Source organism: Maniola jurtina, chromosome 15 (genome assembly GCF_905333055.1).
Source record: "Maniola jurtina chromosome 15, ilManJurt1.1, whole genome shotgun sequence".
Lineage (NCBI taxonomy): Eukaryota > Metazoa > Arthropoda > Insecta > Lepidoptera > Nymphalidae > Maniola > Maniola jurtina.
In genome coordinates, this window is record NC_060043.1 from 1623398 (window position 1) to 1644547 (window position 21150).

Here is a 21150-nt window from a genome sequence, read left to right on the forward strand (position 1 = left end):
TAGCTGGCGGGCGTGCTCTGCCTTTTTGGAATATTTTTTTTTGTTAAAACTGACTGGAAAGCACTCTAAAGGGACGCCGTGCGTATGTCGGCGAGTGCTGGCACAGACGGGGTCCATAATTGTATAGTTTAACTAACTTGTTACAATTAACTACAAACTTGACATTGGCTTATCTTTGTAAAGCCAAACGAGAGAAAAAAAAAATATTCTGTGGTCAAATGTCAATGTTTGTATCGATGTCATTCATATGTCATTTCTTTCATTTTTCAAATCAAATTCTTTAGACTGTATATAGTGATCTGTGATTTTTGTTTCTGGTCGGTGATCTGTGATCAAATTCCACATCGCTGATCGAATCACGAACCACCGTGTGTTCGAATTGTTAAATTAATGTGATTATCTTGCGAATATATCGTAGAATTCATAAAAGATGACAGACAACGAGCCTCAAAATGATCCAGCGGGAGACCAGCCGCAAGAAAAGTCCGCGAAGCAACTGGAGAAAGAAGCAAAAAAAGCGGCCAAATTGGAGAAACTAAAGGCAAAGCTGGATAAAAAGAGCACTACGCCAGCTGTCCAAAAAGATAAACCTGAGGTTAAACCTTTTTCTCACCATTCCAATTCCTAGAGCAGTTTATAACTTACAGTTTTCCTATGTACTATGAAAATAAATAGTTATCTGAAAACAAAATGATGGTATTCCTACCACGCGATAGTGAAAGGATTACGTGTATTGTTTTATGCATTGCATCACTTCCTCAAGTTCTATTGCCTTATTGTGTATGGTACAAAGTAATAGACTATAAATAATATAAGTATAGTATTCCCTAAAAAGAATCTTTAGAGCATCTGTCTACTAGTCATTATGCTATGGTATACAGATCTCTACAATACAATACTTATAAAGAAAAGTCCTGACTGCCTGATTCATCAACACCCACCCCAAACCCTTGGACCTAGAAAGCTGTAATTTCACTCAGAGGTTCCCTTTATAACACTGAATAATATTAGATTTTTCAAAATTCCCACAAGAGCAAAGATACCAAGATTGGAAATGTATTTTAAATTGTAATAAAAATTGCTGTGAGAATATTGCACTGGGCAGCTGTACTCTGTTTCATTCACTCATTAAATCTTTTTATTTCATAGAAAAAAGTCAAGGAGATCAAAGAGAGTGCAGTGTACACAGCCAACACTGCTGCAGGAGAGAAGAAGGATATCTCCGGGACTATGCCTGATGCATATAGCCCACTCTATGTGGAGGCCGCCTGGTATGCTTGGTGGGAGAAACAAGGGTTCTTCAAACCTGAGTATGGAGTGAGTATGATGGTACTAACTTTGAAATGAGTTTTTTTAATTCATAGACTAACTCTTGGCTGCCATTGGACATGCTGGCTATCTACAGGTGCAGAACTTGATAATGGTTTACTTTATGATAGTAACAAGGTGCAGGAAAAAGCAGGTCAAAAAATTCTTGGGCACACTCTCTCAAATACATCCTGTAATTAGAATACAGATAGACAAGCAACTTTACACGGATGTTGATGCAGGTTTTTTTGGAATTGACCTACAGGTCTAAATCTAGTGCATAGTATTGTAAATTGTAATACTCTTTGAGAAAAGGACAGCAATACATAGACCTATCATCCTAGTTTAAAGATTAACAGGATTAGCCACATTTAAATTATGTAAATTGATTTTATGAACTTTTGTTTCAATATTTTTTTAAATTTTAGAGAAAATCAGTTTTGGAGCCAAATCCCAAGGGAAGTTTTGTGATGGTGATCCCTCCACCAAATGTCACTGGCACACTACATCTTGGCCATGCCCTTACCAATGCTGTGGAAGATGCCATCACCAGGTGGCACAGGTAAATCTATTTATTTATACCAGAAGTGTCCTGCCCACGGCCAATCTCCACAGATTAGACATCTGGGCAGGATATATTATTTTTAACTAGATAATATTATAGAGATACTATTTTAGACTGTTCATCACAATTTTTAAAATCCAACCAAATGTTCTAGAATGCACGGCCGCACCACACTGTGGAACCCAGGTTGTGACCATGCGGGTATAGCCACACAGGTTGTGGTGGAGAAGAAGCTGTGGAGAGAAGAGAAGAAAACACGCCACGAACTGGGAAGAGAGGAGTTTATTAAGCGAGTATGGGATTGGAAGAATGAGTAAGAACATTTTTTGTATAATATATCACTCAAATTGGTACTTGGTTTTGGAGGTTAAGAGTTTTAAAAATATTGTATTTTTTTCAGAAAAGGCGACAGAATCTACGAACAACTCCGCTCGCTAGGGTCCTCGTTAGACTGGTCGCGCGTACGTTTCACTATGGACCCGTCGATGTGTAGAGCCGTCAATGAGGCTTTCATTCGTCTCCATGATTCTGGTGACATCTACCGTGCTAACCGACTGGTCAACTGGTCCTGTACCCTGAAGAGTGCCATCTCGGACATAGAGGTGGACAAAGTGGACCTGCCTGGACGGACTATGCTGTCTATACCTGGCTATGATAGCAAGGTAAGACTGATGCTACCTCTTTAAATGTACTAATATCGCTGCAAATGCTTGATTTTAATTGTGATAGTGATTTTAATTGTCCTGTCTGTTGTGTCTGTCACGAAAACCTAGAATCATGAAATTTGGCAGGTAGGTAGGTCTAATAGCACAAGTAAAGGAAAAAAATCTGAAAACTTTGAATTTTGAAACTTTGTAGTTACATTTCAAAAAAAAAAATGTGTTCATGAACAAATAATATTTTCAATTTTCAAACTTATAACTATACCAAGTGGGGTAGCATATAAAAAGGCTTTACCTGTACATTTTAAAACAGATAAAAGGAGCCTATGTGCTAATCCAGGGTATAATCTATCTCCATTCTTCAGCCTAATCCGTCCAGTAGTTTTTGCGTGAAGGTGTAACAAACATACACACACACACATACAAACTTTCTCCTTTATAATATTAGTGTGATAGTTTTTGATTTATCGTGCAAAATGTCGGAACCCTCAGTGCGCGAGTTTGACTGGCACTTGGCTGGTTCTTGGAATGTGGGGCACTTAGTTGCCTTTGGTTATATAATGCCTCAGCTGTATTTGTCAGGTGGAATTCGGTGTGCTAGTGCACTTCGCGTACAGAGTGGAGGATTCGGACGAGGAGATAGTGGTGGCCACCACTCGAGTAGAGACCATGCTCGCGGACGTAGCCGTCGCCGTGCATCCTGACGATACCAGGTAATGTTTTATTTTATTTATTTTTAGGGGTCGTACCTCAAAAGCAAAAGAGGAATCCTTATAGGATCACTTTGTTGTCTGTCCGTCAGTCCATCGTGTCTGTCAAGAAAACCTATAGGCTGTCGACCTAGCCGTTGACCTAGAATCACGAAATTTGGCAGGTAGGTAGGGTCTTATAACACAAGTAAAGCAAAAAATCTGAAAACCGTGAATTTGTGGTTGCGTCACCAAAAGATTATAGGTTTGTGTTTCTAACCAACCGGTTCCTCATGTTGTTTCAGGTATAAGCATCTCATTGGAAGGAATGTGCTGCATCCAATAGTGAAGAGAAAACTTCCCATCATAGCTGATGAATATGTTGATATGAACTTTGGAACTGGTAAATTATTGTTTTTTTTATAGTCTAGCGCTTGCTGCAATCCGACCTGTTGGCAAGTGATGATGCAGCCTAAGATGGAGCACACTTGCCTAAAAGATGACTTTCACTCTTGACTTGAAAGTACCCATATTAAAATTGACATTTAGAAATTGTTGAGTTGCTCCTGCCGGAAATCGAACCCGGGACCTCCCACCGATGCCCACAGCGCTCACCACTGCGCTAGAAAGGTTGTCAAAAGGCTATCACGGCTCTGAGGAATATATTGTGTTGTTGTAGGCGCCGTGAAAATGTCGCCGGCACACGATGTGAACGACTTCGAGATCGCCAAACGTCACAAATTGCCGATGATCAACATCTTCGACGACGAGGGCAGGATGCTGGACAACTGCGGACCGTTCGCCGTGAGCATTATGATTTACTATATTTTTAGGGTTCCGTACCTACCTCAAAAGGAAAAATAATCGAAAAATATGTACATGATAAAAGATCGTGGATTTGAGTTGCAGCTCGCTCCAGCAATGGCCGGGACTGCAATTACTTTTATATACGGTATAATATTGTGTATCAAATCATTGAAAACAGCAACCACCGAATTAATAGCTGGTTTTTCTCGGTAGAAAACGCACTCCGAAGCAGTGGTAGATGCATTTGACGATTCAAAAGTACTTTTAAAAGTTTATTTGAAAAACAATTATATTCTATACTATTATTTATTTTGTATTAAATTTCGAACTAACCGCTTATACTTTGTTATTTCTTATAGGGTAAGAAACGCTACGACGTTCGTCGCGAAATTATCAAGACGCTGGAACAGGCGAAGTCGTACAAAGAGACCAAGGATCACGCTATGGTGGTCCCGCTGTGCAGCCGCTCCAAGGACGTTGTAGAACCCATGCTTAAACCCCAGTGGTAAGTAAAACTCGGTCAAGTGCGAGTCGGACACGCACATGAAGGGTCCCATACAAGAAATAACTACTTACAATTTTTTTTAATTTGCATGGCGGCCACTTTGTAATATGTCTGTTGTCTATTGAAAGTATAAATGTTTCTAGGTTAAGTTGCTGGATGGGCTCTTATACGGACTTCCACACGGCGCGGTCTTGCGTCTGGGTCTACTTTTTCCAATCCATTCTTCAATTATTTCTTCAATAATAAATGGTTCTTGGGAATCCCATGGGAACTCTTTGATTTTTCCGGGATTAAAAGCTACAATTATAAGCTAACCCTGTACCATATTTCGTCAGAATCGGTTAAACTGTTGGGCCGTGAAAAGGTAGCAGACAGACAGACACACAGACACACTTTCGCATTTATAATATTAGTATGGATATCTTTAATCTTAAAGGTACATTCGATGCGATAATATGGCGGCTGAAGCGGTAAAAGCCGTCAAAACTGGAGAACTTAAGATCATCCCGGCCGTGCACGAGAAGATCTGGTACCACTGGATGGAGGGCATCCGGGACTGGTGCATCTCACGCCAGCTGTGGTGGGGCCATCGCATACCGGCCTACCGCGTCGCTTTACCTGCGACCAAGGTAAGGAATACCTGTACATAACATAATATTGTATAAAAGATATATTATGTATAGATTGTTACGGCTATACTCACGTATTTATTCGACGTAAGCCCGACTAGGTTTGAACCCATCTGGGGCCCTTTATCACCGCGACGCGCAACAAGCTGAGTGTCTATGCAAAAAGGGATCTTGTAGAGTAGGTACAGTGTAAGGCCGTAAGTTGTTTAGAACTTTAATGATCATATCTGCGTGGCACGGTTATGCATATGCCTTCGGTGTGTGTGGCGTGTTTATAGAAAAACGTGTGTTTATAGAAAAAAAAAATAAGTGCGACAGGTTTTTGACGCTTTAGTTTCGCAGAATCGTTACTCGAATTCTGAGGCCCATGCGGCTTGTGTTTAATAATGTGCGTTCTTTCAAACTAAAAATAGAGATGACTTTGAGCGCTATTGTGATGTATTAGCTGGAAAATGAGCTGTTTACATCATTTATAACTTGTATCCAGCTCGTGTTTAATGTCAGATGTGGTAATTTTCACGCCGCAAGGAAGTCCGCGAGGTGGTGAAGCCGCACCGGCGCCGCACGCGCAGCGGCCGCAAGAAGCCCGCGCGCAAGACGCGCACGCAACCCGCCGTAGTACGTCACTCAATGTTGTGTCACTTATGATGCATGATCCGTCATTTTGTTGCATTTGCCATCTCTGTCTTTGTTTTTCATTGTTCAGCCTTATCAGATTTTTGTTATTTTATTTGATACCTAGCTGATGCTTGCAACCCCGTCTGCGTAGATATAGGTTTATTTAAAAATCCCGTGGGAACTCTATCATTTTCCGGGATAAAAGTAGCCTATGTGTTAATTCAAGGTATAATCTATCTCCTTTCCAAATTTCAGTCAAATCCTTCCAGTCGTTTTTGCGTGGAAGAGTAACAAACATACACACACATTCACACAAACTTTCACCTTTATAATTTTAGTGTTAGGCCTCTGTGGTGAAAAGTAATTTCTAGTTTTCGACCGAACCTTCTGTTTCTTCTACCTTTGGCCAAAATGAGCCGCAGTTTTGGCCGAAGACGCTACCGTGCCCACGAGTTTACGTAAACACTTACTTAAATTAACGTAATGCAGGTACTTATACGTCATTTTTTGTATATGTTAACAATAACTTTATGAACATTGCATGATGCGGACGTGTTTAACTTAAATCAATCATCAATAATTATTGTAATATAAGTAATGCGTAAAATAAAGAATGACTTGCCATATTTGCTCTACGTGTCAACTGGCTGTCAAAATATGGTTTACGCTAAAATTATTAAGTACTGTAATCGTAATTTTGACATGACAGTTGACACAGAACAAATATGGCGAGTCTTCTCAAATTTACGCACTGGTTGATGATAGCATTCATCCACCGTAACCCCTAATTCACACGAGCGTTATAAAAGCGTTGCGTTAAAACCCAGCGTTGGCGAGTATTAACGTTGTACGCGTTAAAAAGCGGGTGCACAGATACTTGGGAATGCATTTGTTGTATTTGGACGCTTTTTTAACGAACGTTAAAAAGCTATCGTATGAATGAGGCATAAATAATAATAATTGGTACTTTTTGCCGTTCTACAAATTAATTTTTAGACTAACTTGCACATTTCAAAAATTACTAGATTCGCTTAGACTGAATAGATACAGATCTACAAACAATAATGTAATCTACAGTCAAGAAAATAACATGCAACTTTTATACTCAGACAGAAGAACAATGGGTATCGGCTCACAGTGAAGAAGAAGCTCTCTCCAAAGCCGCTAGCAAGTTCGGCGTGGCGCCCGAAGACATCACGCTCACCAGGGACGACGACGTGCTGGACACATGGTTCTCTTCCGGCCTGTTCCCCTTTTCCATATTCGGATGGCCGGATAACACTGAGGACTTGCAGGTAAAATTACTTTGAATTCACATCAAGGGGAAGAACAATGGGTATCATCACACAGTGAAGAGGAAGCCCTCTCGAAAGCCGCTAGTAGGTTCGGTATGGCGCCTGAAGACATCACGTTCACTATGTGCTGGACACTGGTTCTCTTCCGGCCTGTTCCCCTTCTCGATATTCGGGTGGCCGGATAACACTGAGGACTTGCAGGTAAAATTACTTTGAATTCACATCAAAGGGAAGAACAATGGGTATCGTCACACAGTGAAGAGGAAGCCCTCTCGAAAGCCGCTAGTAGGTTCGGTATGGCGCCTGAAGACATCACGTTCACTATGTGCTGGACACTGGTTCTCTTCCGGCCTGTTCCCCTTCTCGATATTCGGGTGGCCGGATAACACTGAGGACTTGCAGGTAAAATTACTTTGAATTCACATCAAAGGGAAGAACAATGGGTATCGTCACACAGTGAAGAGGAAGCCCTCTCGAAAGCCGCTAGTAGGTTCGGTATGGCGCCTGAAGACATCACGTTCACTATGTGCTGGACACTGGTTCTCTTCCGGCCTGTTCCCCTTCTCGATATTCGAGTGGCCGGATAACACTGAGGACTTGCAGGTAAAATTACTTTGAATTCACATCAAGGGGAAGAACAATGGGTATCGTCACACAGTGAAGAGGAAGCCCTCTCGAAAGCCGCTAGTAGGTTCGGTATGGCGCCTCAAGACATCACGTTCACTATGTGCTGGACACTGGTTCTCTTCCGGCCTGTTCCCCTTCTCGATATTCGGGTGGCCGGATAACACTGAGGACTTGCAGGTAAAATTACTTTGAATTCACATCAAAGGGAAGAACAATGGGTATCGTCACACAGTGAAGAGGAAGCCCTCTCGAAAGCCGCTAGTAGGTTCGGTATGGCGCCTGAAGACATCACGTTCACTATGTGCTGGACACTGGTTCTCTTCCGGCCTGTTCCCCTTCTCGATATTCGAGTGGCCGGATAACACTGAGGACTTGCAGGTAAAATTACTTTGAATTCACATCAAGGGGAAGAACAATGGGTATCGTCACACAGTGAAGAGGAAGCCCTCTCGAAAGCCGCTAGTAGGTTCGGTATGGCGCCTGAAGACATCACATTCACTATGTGCTGGACACTGGTTCTCTTCCGGCCTGTTCCCCTTCTCGATATTCGAGTGGCCGGATAACACTGAGGACTTGCAGGTTAAATTACTTTGAATTCACATCAAGGGGAAGAACAATGGGTATCGTCACACAGTGAAGAGGAAGCCCTCTCGAAAGCCGCTAGTAGGTTCGGTATGGCGCCTGAAGACATCACATTCACTATGTGCTGGACACTGGTTCTCTTCCGGCCTGTTCCCCTTCTCGATATTCGAGTGGCCGGATAACACTGAGGACTTGCAGGTTAAATTACTTTGAATTCACATCAAGGGGAAGAACAATGGGTATCGTCACACAGTGAAGAGGAAGCCCTCTCGAAAGCCGCTAGTAGGTTCGGTATGGCGCCTGAAGACATCACATTCACTATGTGCTGGACACTGGTTCTCTTCCGGCCTGTTCCCCTTCTCGATATTCGAGTGGCCGGATAACACTGAGGACTTGCAGGTTAAATTACTTTGAATTCACATCAAGTGGAAGAACAATGGGTATCGTCACACAGTGAAGAGGAAGCCCTCTCGAAAGCCGCTAGTAGGTTCGGTATGGCGCCTGAAGACATCACATTCACTATGTGCTGGACACTGGTTCTCTTCCGGCCTGTTCCCCTTCTCGATATTCGAGTGGCCGGATAACACTGAGGACTTGCAGGTAAAATTACTTTAAATTCACATCAAGGGGCTGATGCTGGGGATTCTCTGTCCATTTTCTTACTTTTATTTTGTGTATTTAAGTGTCGGCAAACCATTAAAATAAAGTAAACTCCAGTTAATACTTAGTTGCGATTACGAAAAAACTACATCAATCATTGCCGTGATTAGCAGAATTTGTAGTTAAAACGTTATCACCCTAAAAAATATTTCAAGAATAAAACGTAGGCAAATGCCTACCAGACTTGCAACTCTCTCTATCACGATACGGAGCAGGCAGCGAAGCGGCCTAAAACAGATAGCATTTTTGAAAATACCTACTCGCGTCGCGTCTTGTAACAAGACGATAGTCTTAAATCATGTGTGATTATATTTTTGGTAAAAGTAACAATATTTAATTCGGCGGTGATTGTGCAATATAAATTATTATATTGATAAATTAATATAAATATTGATAGATAAAGTTATTGATAAATTAATTTGTGGTAGGACTATAAACCCTATATGAATGGAACACTTTCACAGGCATTTTATCCTGGAACACTGCTTGAAACTGGTCACGACATTCTTTTCTTCTGGGTGGCCAGAATGGTGTTCTTTGGGCAAAAACTACTCGGGAAATTGCCTTTCAAGTAAGTTACCATCCGTACCCCTATTACCAAACTTTGATGTGTTCTTCCATTTTTACTCAAACGCGGGGCCTGTAGATGCTTTACCAAAATATATTTCTTATTTAGGAAAATATGAACTGATACATATCTTCGAAAAATTCTTAAAGAATTTGCTTAAATCTGGGATGGTTATTAATTATCATTAGATAATGCCCGCAACTTAAAGCTACTAGTTGTTCAATTAATTTTCGATATTATGTAACCCTAAGTAAAGTCGATAATGGGTTAGCAGTGAAAAATGCTGTGTCGACAGGTGTGCGCCGTCCTTTAGTCTAGCCATTTTTTTAAAATAAAAATAGTGGGCAAACGAGCAGGTGGGTCACCTGGCTTTAAGTGATTACTGCCGCCCATGAACATTTGCAGTACGAAAAGAACCGCCAACGCGCCATTCTACGATTGGTGTGTTATCCATCCTAAATTACTGCACACTTTTTCAGAGAAATCTACCTCCATCCAATGGTGCGCGACGCCCACGGTCGTAAAATGTCCAAATCTCTGGGCAACGTGATAGACCCGGTGGACGTGGTGCGCGGCATCACCTTGGAACAGCTGCACGCTCAGCTCGCGGACTCGAACCTGGACCCGCGGGAGATCGAGAAGGCAATACAAGGACAGAAGCAGGACTACCCTAATGGCATACCTGAGTGTGGCACCGATGCCCTGAGGTAAGCAATTTCACACAGTATTAAATCGTTTGGTAACTTGGTCACTCTCTACTAATATCGCTTGAGCTGAACGCTTTCGAAATTTGTAATTGTAAGAAATCTTTGTCATCTCAAGTAATCAAATCAAAATCATTTATTCAAAGTAGGTACTATTGTACATCTTTTGATAGTCAGAATTGTTAGATTTCTAAGATAATATAGTGGTGATAATTAATAACGTAAACTTAAAACTAAAGATACGAAGGTTCCAAAGGCGTCCAAGTCTGAGAAGAGCCCACAACAAACTCAGCTGGGTATTCTTGACCTTGGGATCTCTAACATCTTTCGGTTTTTCGAACTACATACTCTGCCCTATTGCCTTAAGTTTCAAAACACGTTGAGCTATGAATTTTCCCTGAGTTTATAAATAAAGGTTCATGCACACACAACTTATCTATCTAATACTAGCTGATGCCCGCGAGTTCTTTCGCGTGGATTTAGATATTTGGAAATCCCGTAAGAACTCTTTAATTGTCTGGGAAAATAATAAGTTATTCCACTCTCCAGGTCTTTAACTATACCTACGCAATAAGTCACGTCAATCCGTTGCGACGTGATCGAAGAACAAACTAACAAACCAATAAACTAACCAACCATACTACTCGGTCAAGCCAAGTTTACACCTCGCGTCGATTACGTCACACTTTCTTTCTTTTTTTTTTATAAAAGAATATTAGCCATGTTAAATGACTAATATTCCCCTTTCCTCTCCAACTATGCGTCAGGCTTGTGCTAGGAGTAGGTACGACAATAGTGCAACGGGCGGGGTTTGAACCGTCGACCTTTCGGTTTTCAGTCCATTCCTTTACCGGTTGAGCTATTGCGGCTCTAAGACACCGACGCTTAGGTACGGTATGCGAACCGTACTGACGCGACAAGACAACCGCGGGGAGGTGAGCGGGGAAGTGGGAGAGGCGCCGCATTCCAGCGAGATGCAAACTTAGCGCGACCGAGTTATAAGACAAACACTCTTTCGCATTTATAATATGGGTAGTGATTTCTCCAATTTATAATATGGTAGTTTTAATAATGTAATTTGTCCTCAGGTTCGCCCTGTGTGCGATGACGCAAGGTCGGGACCTCAACCTGGATATTCAGAGAGTGCAGGGCTACCGGTTCTTCTGCAACAAGCTGTGGAACGCGGCCAAGTTCGCGCTCATGTACTTCCCGGCAGATACTAGCTATAAGGTATAGATTAGAAGGATATCTAAAAAAATACCTATAACTATGGGATAAACACACATAACACTTTATCCTATCTATGAAAATTATATTTGAAATATTATACTTTGACACTGTTGCACTATCATCTATAACTAAACTTAAAATTTATTTTTATACTTATTAAATAACAAATATCAACTTAAGACTATATATTTATCTAGTGCTTTGGCCTACAAAGTTTCGTGTAAAATGTTCATTTTTCATTATGTCTTTAATTAAATAAATAAATAAAAATAAAAAACAAAAATTTGTCTATGTAGCGAAAAGTCTGTAGCGATGCTTCTTGCCAATGATTCTAGGTCAATGGAAAGTAAAGGTGCAGCATTCAAAATGTGCAGCATAAACGGCTGTAACTTTTGTCTCACTCCTCCGATTGCCATCTCGACCTGTCGCGAACTATAGTTAGCGGGCATAATTGCAGGCTAATAAAATATATGCTTGCTTCCAGGTGTACGAACCGACTCTGCCCCCAGGTCTATCGTCAATCGACCGATGGATGCTATCAAAGGTAGCGCTGGCCGTGCAGAAAGTGGACCAAGGCTTCCAGAGCTACGACTTCCCGTCCGCCACCACGCACTGTTACAACCTGTGGCTTTACGACCTATGTGATGTCTATTTGGTGAGTGAAGATCTTTTTTTTACTAGCAGATACCCTGCGTGTGCTATTACGCAAAAAAAATGCCCTAATGCATTGTTTTAGTGGTCTAAAAACATTTTCGCATTATTGCCTTCCTAATGAAACCAGCTTGAGACACATCGGTTGGATGGTTTCAAAGTCTGTTTCTATAACGGACATAAGTAGAATTTTTTGTGTGTTTTATATATTGGGATTCAGATACAAGATAGCCCTTGACTGCAATCTCACTCGGTGGTAAGTGATAACTGTATCTAAATATATAAAAGGTGACTGACTGACTAACTGACTTATGTATCAACTTACTTCTCAAACTACTGGCCGAACTAGGCTGATAGGCATGCAGATAGTTATTATGAAGTAACATCAGCTAAGAAAGGATCTCTGAAAATTCAACCCCTAAGGGGGTAAAATAGAGGTTTGAAGTTTGTGTAGTCCACGTGGACAAAGTTGCAGACTAAAGGTAGTTCAAACAAATGTTTCCTTTACTTTACAGGAATATCTAAAACCAGTGTTCGCTCAAGGCACGGAAGAGGAGAAGTCTGCCGCCCGACGCACTCTGTATACCACACTGGAGTATGGACTCAAACTGATCAGTCCGTTCATGCCTTTCGTCACTGAAGAGCTGTACCAGAGGCTACCCAGGCAAGACACCAGCTGTCCGTCCATCTGTATCGCCGAGTACCCCACTGTGAGTCTTGAAATTAGTATACATTCTTGTATGCCTTATACTTAGCGATTTAGTTAATTTCAAACTCCCAATGTATAGCGTGCAAAACTCGGCGTCAATGCCGCGGCACTAGTGTCAGGCAGATGTTTTATTTTCAATACATTGCGATCTTTTAAGAGATACAGGTTTTTTTTAAACGCGTTTTTTGTGGTATGTTATCAGTAATCATCGGTACTATCACTTGTTTTCGTTTTTGCTAGCGTCCTAATTTCACCCTGTATAATTACAAGGCTGGTCATTCGTATGGTTTATTCTAACTTTTGAGTTTGGCCGGAAACAACGCGTGTTTTTACTTGTAGGAGTCAGACACACCCTGGCGATCTGAAGACTTAGAAGCCAACGTGGATACCGCGCTCAAGATAATACATCTCATCCGTTCCACGCGCGCGGAGTACAACCTCGCTCACAAACAGAAGACCCGCGCTCACCTGGTCACCAGCGCACACCAGCTCGAGCTGTGTGAACTATGCCGCAAGCTGCAGGGACTGGCCAGCAGTGAGCTGAGTGACGAGCCGCCGCCCGCCGGCGCGGCCATACTCACCGTCAGCGACAGCATCGAGGTGCATCTAGTGCTCAAGGTCTGTTCATAGGGTGTTCACTCTAACCCACACACACCTATTAGCACGCCCATAGTCTCACATACGCAGCCTCATACATCTACTGACGCCAACAGACTCACACCCACACTCAAAACCACCCACTCCTACGAATCGAAGACCAGTGCTCACTTGGTAACTAGCGCACATCAGCTTGAGCTGACAGACAGCTAAAGCGAGCATCCGGTCATGACAAGGCGCCGATTGAGATTCATCTACTCGTCAGATCGAGTGACTTAGAAATAGTCATAATCTCTTATAATAATATTGAAGGGACCATGATTATTTGGTCGCAAAATCCAGTCTTTAATTTTGGTTATTTTATAATACCGATACGTCATTATCAATGATGTTGTAATTTCGTGTCGATTTTGTCTGTATTTATATCTCATAATCACATAGTGGTTGTAGGATGGACATATTACAAACCCTGTAGCATATTTTCAAGCAACTTCCTTAAACTTTTTATTTTATTTATTTTTAAACTATTTAATATTTTTTACAGGGACTGATAGATCCGCAAAAGGAGATCGCAAAACTAGAAAAGAAGAAGGAAACACTATCTCACACAATAAGCAAGTTACAACAAGCAATATCAATAGATGATTACACAACCAAAGTTCCATTGGACGTGCAAAAACTAAACTCGGAGAAACTCTCGCAGTCCCAAGGGGAGATCGAACGGTTGCAAGCCGCGATAGAAACATTAAGAGTAATGTGATGTACATAGTATACTTATTAGCGAATATGTGTACAATTTTTTACCTCGTCTTTAAGAAAAATGTTGCAAATATCTTTGAAAATTTATTTATGAAAATCAACATTATTATCATAACAAATTATCTTTTGTGTGGGTTGTACATAATAATGCTGAAAAATAAGTTTAATTTAAAAACTCGTGTTTTTGTCATAGCTATTTCATAGTAGTTTGATCCAAGATCAAAGTTAGATCCAAGTTTGATCTCTTAATTTATTTCATTAATGCTCTGAAATGTTGAAGGTCTTGTATCAAATAAAACCAGCATTTTTGTAAAAAAATATTATTTACTTTTCTATTTATTGCAATAAATATTTCAATGTTGTGCTTCAAAATTAGTTTTATTTCCCTTGATAGGAGATAGTAGAATGCCACACTAGGCTGTGGAATGTTGACTATGTAGCGAGTAGCGACTAGCGAATCATTATATATAGTTTTTTTAGTTGTATTGATTCTAGATCCTTTTTTAAAGTCCACGAATGACCAGACTATGGTGAGGGGTTTCTTCTGATATAAAAAAAAAAACCAGCCCAAAAAATGATCGCAATCGCTTTTTGAAATAGTCACAAAGAAATGGGTTCATTTCTACGCGTGTTCTACGCTTTTTAGATGGTTCATTGAATTTCGGTTTTTTTTTTTTCATGTTATTCATGGCTTCATGATTATTGTATTGTTATTTTGGTAGGACTGTATTATGCCTGTCCACACTCTCGGAGAGGCACCACTGACAAATCTATTTTACTCTTTGGTAATTTGATAGTCTGTATGGTAAAAACCATAGAGTAAAGATACATGTCAAAAAACTGTCACATCAATGTCAAAACTCAAATATCCAAATTGAAACATCATTTTCATAATAATTGTTTTTCCACGAAAATAATAAATAAAAAATATTCTTGGCAGTTGGCACTAGAAAAAGCAATAAAATCAAGAAAAGAACATAGAAAAATTCATGAGGCAAAAGTGAAGTGAGAAACTACGGTAACATTCTTGAAAGGATTTTTTCGTGTGCATCCTTCCCTGCTGTTAAATAATATTATGGAGTTCCCTTCTCTCGGCGAGCATTGCCAGAAGAAAGATTGTAACCAGACGGACTTTCTGCCACTTCAGTGTAAATGTGGGATGGTATTCTGCCGCCATCATTTCAACGATCATTGTTTATCTGGAGAATGCGAGTTGGCGCCGAAACCAAAGGAGGTTAACTTTGAAAATGACGATCAGATTTATAGATGCTCGTCGAAAGGCTGCAGGAAGGGGAATCTACATGAAATGCTGTGTATAAAGTGCAACAAACATTACTGTATCGAGCATAGGTTTCATCCGTAAGTATAGGTTGTTACTTATTTCCAAATTAAGTTTTCAAGTGCAAATTATATTTGATTATTCAAAAATGTTATAGCTAATTTCCCATAGAATGAAAGTTCATTATTTCATTTTACTTGCTATTTTTGTATTATAACTTACCTATTTTTTTTTAGTAATTATCATCATTATTTCGGCCTGTGGACGTCTACGCTGGACATAGGCCTTTCCCTAAAAGTACCACCCGTATATGATCATTTGCAATGATAAATATTTTTACTTTTTCCAGATCCTGTCCCGAGATTGACGATGAGACAATGACAGCAAAAATAGAGCAGTTCGAAGCACCAAGACGTCAATTCCAGGAAGCTAATAAGTTTCTTCAAGATAAAGTAAACTTTCACTTAAAAAGTTCACACAAGTTTTATAGTTGGTTTGGCTAGAATAACAAATTTCAAAAATTTTCTTAAAGTTTTCTTGAATACAAAAGTTAAATTTTTTTAAATAAGTTTTAGGTACTGTAAAATATAGACATATTACAATAGAATAGAAATTTTTTCTACTACTATATCTATTACTACAACTACAATTTCACCTTATGTTTCAGATCTGCTTATTCAATAACTTTTCTTTCCACAGATAACGGAAAACATAAGAAAAGCCCTGAAGTCCTCAGCAAAAGTGAAGACTGCATCAAAAATCCATTTAATGAGGATCAAGCAAAAAGCTCTCGGCCCTAAATCCATACCAGTATCAGATAGAGTGTATTTTGCTATCAAGAAACCTATGGACATGCAACCAAAACCAGTGACTATTGTAAATGACGAACAAAATATAAAGAATATTGAGTCTATAGCTTTAGATCCAGATTTAAAAGGCACTGTTGCTGTATTTATTTCTAAGAAATGGAGTTTAGGTCGTACCATTGATAGTATATGTGATACATGTAATATTAGGAACGATAATAATCAAATAGGTGACACAAAAATACGGTTATTTAGACAATTAGATGGTTATTGCATAAGTCCTATTAAGATGGATGTTGAAATTACAGAGTTACTGACAAAAGAGGTTTTGTTAGAAGGTGATAAGTTAGTCATAGAGTATATAGATAATCGTGTCATAAGTAATCTAGAAGATAATGCACAGATATTTTTAAGTTAATTGTATAGTTTATTTTGATTTTTGGAATACATGTTTTATGATTGAATCACTATGCTTTTCTATTTATACAAGATTTATACTGTACCATCATCAACTCATCCTTGGCTCACTCTCAGAATGTGTGAGAAAAGTTTGGCCATAGTTTGCCACGCTCGCCCAGTGTATTTGGAAGACCCCATTCACATTTGAGAACACTATGGAGAACTTTCAAGCATGCAGTTTCCTCACGATGTTGTCCTTCACTGTTATGTTATGTGTTCGTGTGTTAAAGCAAAGTTATAATTGCTTAAAATAAAATTCATTGATTTTAGTAGGTAACTAGGTAAAAAAAAACAACAAAATCTTAATAAATACTTATAACAACAATATCAAGAGTAATTATAATTATTAACCTAATATAGTTACAAAATCTCAACGTCACCATTCTCCTTGTTCATGGAAATTGATCTATTGTAATCTACTAGCGGTAATAGCTGCGCGGGCGCGGAGGGGTTGGTGTGCGCGGTGGGAGGGGGGGTGGCCGCCATCTTGTACCGCTGAACTAACCAGCTGCACCAACCCGTGCGAGCTATCAGGGTTATGAGGTCTCTTCTATACTGTTTCGTCAGTATCGCATACAGGAACGGGTTCGCACACGCGTTCAATGGGTAAAAGAAAACTAGCAACACCTTGCCGTGGCTGACGTCGACTAGAGGAACGCCAGCTAACGCTGTCACTCCAAAGAAAGCCACCGGTGCCCAACATAACAAATCTGTACCAATCAATAGAGCCATTTTATTGGCTATCCGTCGTTCAGCCGCCGCCGCTGCCGCTCTACCGCCATACTTCTCCCCTCCTCCACCCAAAGATCTATAAATCTGTACATAGCACACTACTATAGTCACCCAGGCGATTGCGTTCGTCAAAAATAGAGATCCTTGATACACGGCGTCACCAACTCCTTCACTCTCCACTGGCAAACAAATCGACGTTGATGAGTAATCAGAAACGCCAGCCAGTGGCATGCCAGCCATTAGAATAGAGAACATCCATCCTCCAATCATTATCTTGGCAGCTGCACCCAGAGATATCCTCCTTTCTAAATAAATAGCGTACGTTATCGCGAACCATCGCTCCAAAGTCACAATAGTTAGCGTAAATACTGATAGCTGTCCGGAGAATACGGAAAGGAATCCAGCAATTTTACATCCGACTCCGTACTGCCAATTGTAAGCGTAGTTGAAGAATTCTCCGTAACTTCTGAGGTCCACTACTGCCAACATAAAAAGGTACAGTCCCGTGCACAGGTCGGAGAAAGCCAAATGGCACATGAGGAACCTAGGGACTGTTAGTTCTGTGTGGTTGGTAAGAAGCACCAGTAGGACAGCAGTGTTGCCAACCACGGCGGCGGCGACCACGAACCACACACTGGCTCTGAGCCATGACCAGCCCATCACATCTTCACAAGGGTTGAGAGCGTCTGGCTGCGGCGTGCATTTCACTGTACGGCGGCTGAAACAAAATTGGTGGGGTTAGTCATGTTTTCTTATTTGCATCGGTCTGGTGATAGAAGCGCTTCCATCTCAGACTACATCATCACTTACCACCAGGTGGGATCACAATCAGGAGCTAACTTGTAATGGAAAAACCGGTGAAGTGCAAGTGGAACTCGCACAAGAAATAACCCTTAGATATTTTTTTTTTGTGATGTAACCAAAAATGCGCGGTTTTCGCATTTTTCCCTTTGCTTGTGATTTAAGACAATGCTAAATACCTAGGTACCTGTGAAATTTCATGATTCTAGGTCAACGGGAAGTACCTACCCCATAGGTTTTAATTCCCTTGACGGGTCTTGACAGACACAAAAAACCGTCAACGAAGTGGTCCTCTAAGAGATCCTTTTTTTCTCTAAACATACGGAACCCTAATAAAAAAACAGAAGAAAGCAAAAGTCACCTCGATCCGATGTTCCCGCACTCGACGGAGTAGGCGACGCCCAGGCTGCTGTTGAAAGGCGCGTGGAACTGCTCCGACAGCTCGTCTTCCAGGCTGCCCGAGTCGGAGAAGTACTCTTCACTGCCCCACTCCTCCTCGTAGCTGGCTGTGGACGTATCGTTCCATTCACTGGAAGAAATGAAGTGAAAATGCAATGAAATGAAAATTTGTTAATCTTATAACTTTTACGTGCGAGTTTCATGGAGGCCTCAAGAATATCATCATACAAGGTGGGAAATCTTGAAAGTTCAAGATAGGTATGTCGAGATGGTAATCGGGATATGAGGTGGGGGGACGTCCCGCCTGTGCTATCCCGCACCGGGTTAGGTTTGTGCGTGGGTGTGCGAACCCACCCAAACCCCGATTGCCATCTCAACCTGTCGCCTACTTATATCTTTCGTCCAAGTACGTTTTGATACCAACCTCAATAACGTCGTTAACTTTTCAGCTGAAGTTGGATTTGTGGATCGTCGCTTTCTCAGTTCTCGAGAAGGGTTCTGTGCATTTTGGTTGCATCTCTGTTGACAAAGAGAGTTATGATAATAATGCATTTTTTTAATAAAAATAGCGAGCAAACGAGCTGGCGGGTCACCTGATGTTAAGTGATTACCGCCGCCATTAACATTTGCAGCACCAGAGGAACCGCCAATGCGATGCCGGCCTTTCAGAAATTTGTTGGTCCGCCCCTTGAATAACCCCACGTTGTAATCTAGTGGGAACACCGCCGAAGGGAGTTGATTCCACAGATTGCGTGTGCGTGGAAAAAAGGATCTGGCACAACGGGCGGTCGATGTGCACCAGGCTAGCTGTTTCATTTGGAAAAGACGTAGAAAAGGGAATTACGTGGTTAAATAAAATACCCTTTGCATTAGAGGGTAGTTTGTAGATTGTAGCTGTTATAGATTACTTTATTCTATGTTGTAGCCGTTGTAAGCAAACTCCGTTTGCAGTCCTACCTAGCTAAGGTACCTACCTACCTACTCAGAAACACTAGTTCACTTTGGGCCCATTAGGCACGCAAAAGTTATTAATTTCATAAATGCTTCACGCTGCGCCCTGATATACCTGTCCATTACGAAATTTATGAGCTCTTAGCTGATAATAAAGTTCAAGGTGAAAGGTAAAGATTAGTAGGTTTTTATTAACCTTGTTATTTATAGCCAATAGCTTTGTAATTTTGTAGTTCCTTACATGGTTTATTTACGAACGAAGTTGCCTCATAATTATTTCAACGGTTTTGACTTTGAAAATAAATATAATTTTATCATATTTATTATTTTTGGGCAAGATATTGGAGAAATAAATCGGTATCTTGCTTAGTTTTAGATATCTAGAACAATAAATAATAGAATAGGTTATTATACCTCTTCTACTATTATATATATTCTACTGTTCGTAGGTATGCGTAGTAGGTAAGTATGGAGAAGCGCGTAATATGAGTAGAATGAAAAAGCTTGAATGAAACCTGTTGCTTGTTCTTATCTCGGCATTGTCATTCATAGTTAGGTATGTTAGTAGATACCTACTATTCATAAAATAGTACTGCCTTATTGATTCAGTAAGGCAGTACTATTTTTCCTTCAAATCAACATAATGTTCTAAGATTCAATTGTTGCACAGATTCAACAGACTCCTCGTCCCTCGTCTAAGTACTTAGTAATTGAATTCATTTCGGCCCGGATATCCCACGTTCATTTGCTCAACTGATGCCCAACAGATAGGGAGAACTTTTACTTTCACTTCCAGGCAAGCCCTACCCTGTAGCCCTTACCTGGAAGTGAAAGTAAAAGTTTTCTTTCATGAGGGAGTGAATGAGGATTGTAGAGGAATAAACAAGCTTGCGACTGCTTTTTTTTCTTTCTCGTCTGGCTTTACATAGATTAGCCAAGGTCAAGTTTGTAGTTATGAATCACAAGTTAGGGAAACTATACAAGTATGGACCTCTTCCGTGCCGGCGCCCGCCGACACACGCGCGGTTCCCCCCTGGAGCGCTTCCCAGTCAGTTCCAGCACCAAAAAACACCAGCAAAACACAAAAACCGGCCACTTCTAACGAAAAAATGCTCCAAAAAGGCACCGCAGGCGCGCCACCAAACGCCAACACAGATGAAGTCCTACGACTGCTTTGCTAGAAGGTAAGAACAGGAATACGTAGACTATAGGTACCGTAGACTGCTACGAATTTGTTTCTGGGTACTTAAACATACGCACTGACCTGCTTCATGATAGCGAGCTGTGTCTCGTAGAGCTTGTGTTTGGCGGGGTTGTGTCGCTCGGGGAACTGGAATGCGCAGCAGTGGAAGTGGTGCGTCAGGTATGCTTCCCTCAGGTTCTGGCCGTAACGAAGAGACTCTTCTATTTTATTATGCTAATTCGAAGGGACATTTCATATACTAGGAACAATACGCTACAATCAAGACAGAAGCTGGAATTCACCAGGGCTGGATTTTTCACCGCATACCTCATGGGGGACCCACTTTATGATATAGTTATTAGAATTTTTTTGAGT

General features: G+C 40.8%; 3 protein-coding genes across 5 annotated transcripts in view; 2 read left to right on the plus strand and 1 right to left on the minus strand.

The window, feature by feature from the left end:
* The first annotated feature begins 319 nt into the window (after positions 1-319).
* On the plus strand, positions 320-14335 carry LOC123872401 (valine--tRNA ligase). 2 transcript variants are annotated; one of them, XM_045916651.1, is made up of 19 exons: positions 320-595; positions 1150-1317; positions 1737-1870; positions 2028-2186; positions 2274-2535; positions 3118-3248; positions 3530-3627; positions 3904-4028; positions 4391-4536; positions 4973-5165; positions 5694-5783; positions 6893-7078; positions 9412-9518; positions 9995-10222; positions 11308-11449; positions 11934-12104; positions 12616-12810; positions 13149-13427; positions 13951-14335. In XM_045916651.1, exons 1-19 carry the CDS (start codon positions 431-433, stop codon positions 14164-14166), a joined length of 3195 nt encoding a protein of 1064 aa, XP_045772607.1. In that variant the 5' UTR covers positions 320-430; the 3' UTR covers positions 14167-14335. The 2 variants fall into 2 exon arrangements, with proteins under 2 accessions (XP_045772607.1, XP_045772608.1); XM_045916652.1 differs by lacking the exon at positions 5694-5783.
* A 675-nt stretch (positions 14336-15010) lies between these two features.
* LOC123872427 (AN1-type zinc finger protein 1-like) lies at positions 15011-16714 on the plus strand. The gene is made up of 3 exons (XM_045916704.1): positions 15011-15524; positions 15794-15896; positions 16144-16714. Exons 1-3 carry the CDS (start codon positions 15241-15243, stop codon positions 16666-16668), a joined length of 912 nt encoding a protein of 303 aa, XP_045772660.1. The 5' UTR covers positions 15011-15240; the 3' UTR covers positions 16669-16714.
* A 294-nt stretch (positions 16715-17008) lies between these two features.
* LOC123872407 (lutropin-choriogonadotropic hormone receptor) overlaps positions 17009-21150 on the minus strand; it is a 34215-nt gene continuing 30073 nt past the window's right edge. For both annotated transcript variants that reach the window (XM_045916667.1, XM_045916668.1), the window contains 4 exons: positions 20857-20973; positions 19066-19160; positions 18604-18771; positions 17009-18159 (listed from right to left, as the gene is read on the minus strand). In XM_045916667.1, coding sequence (XP_045772623.1) covers positions 17070-18159; positions 18604-18771; positions 19066-19160; positions 20857-20973 — 1470 coding nt within the window. In that variant the 3' untranslated portion in view covers positions 17009-17069. The remainder of the gene's footprint in view (positions 18160-18603; positions 18772-19065; positions 19161-20856; positions 20974-21150) is intronic.

Excerpts from the sequence above, each read along its gene's own strand:
- LOC123872427 (XM_045916704.1), top strand. The coding sequence starts at position 15,241 with ATGGAGTTCCCTTCTCTCGGCGAGCATTGCCAGAAGAAAGATTGTAAC. Across the intron at positions 15,525-15,793 it reads ATCGAGCATAGGTTTCATCC|ATCCTGTCCCGAGATTGACG; the intron begins GTAAGTATAGGT and ends TACTTTTTCCAG. Across the intron at positions 15,897-16,143 it reads ATAAGTTTCTTCAAGATAAA|ATAACGGAAAACATAAGAAA; the intron begins GTAAACTTTCAC and ends TTCTTTCCACAG.
- LOC123872401 (XM_045916651.1), top strand. The coding sequence starts at position 431 with ATGACAGACAACGAGCCTCAAAATGATCCAGCGGGAGACCAGCCGCAA. Across the intron at positions 3,249-3,529 it reads GTGCATCCTGACGATACCAG|GTATAAGCATCTCATTGGAA; the intron begins GTAATGTTTTAT and ends ATGTTGTTTCAG. Across the intron at positions 10,223-11,307 it reads TGTGGCACCGATGCCCTGAG|GTTCGCCCTGTGTGCGATGA; the intron begins GTAAGCAATTTC and ends ATTTGTCCTCAG.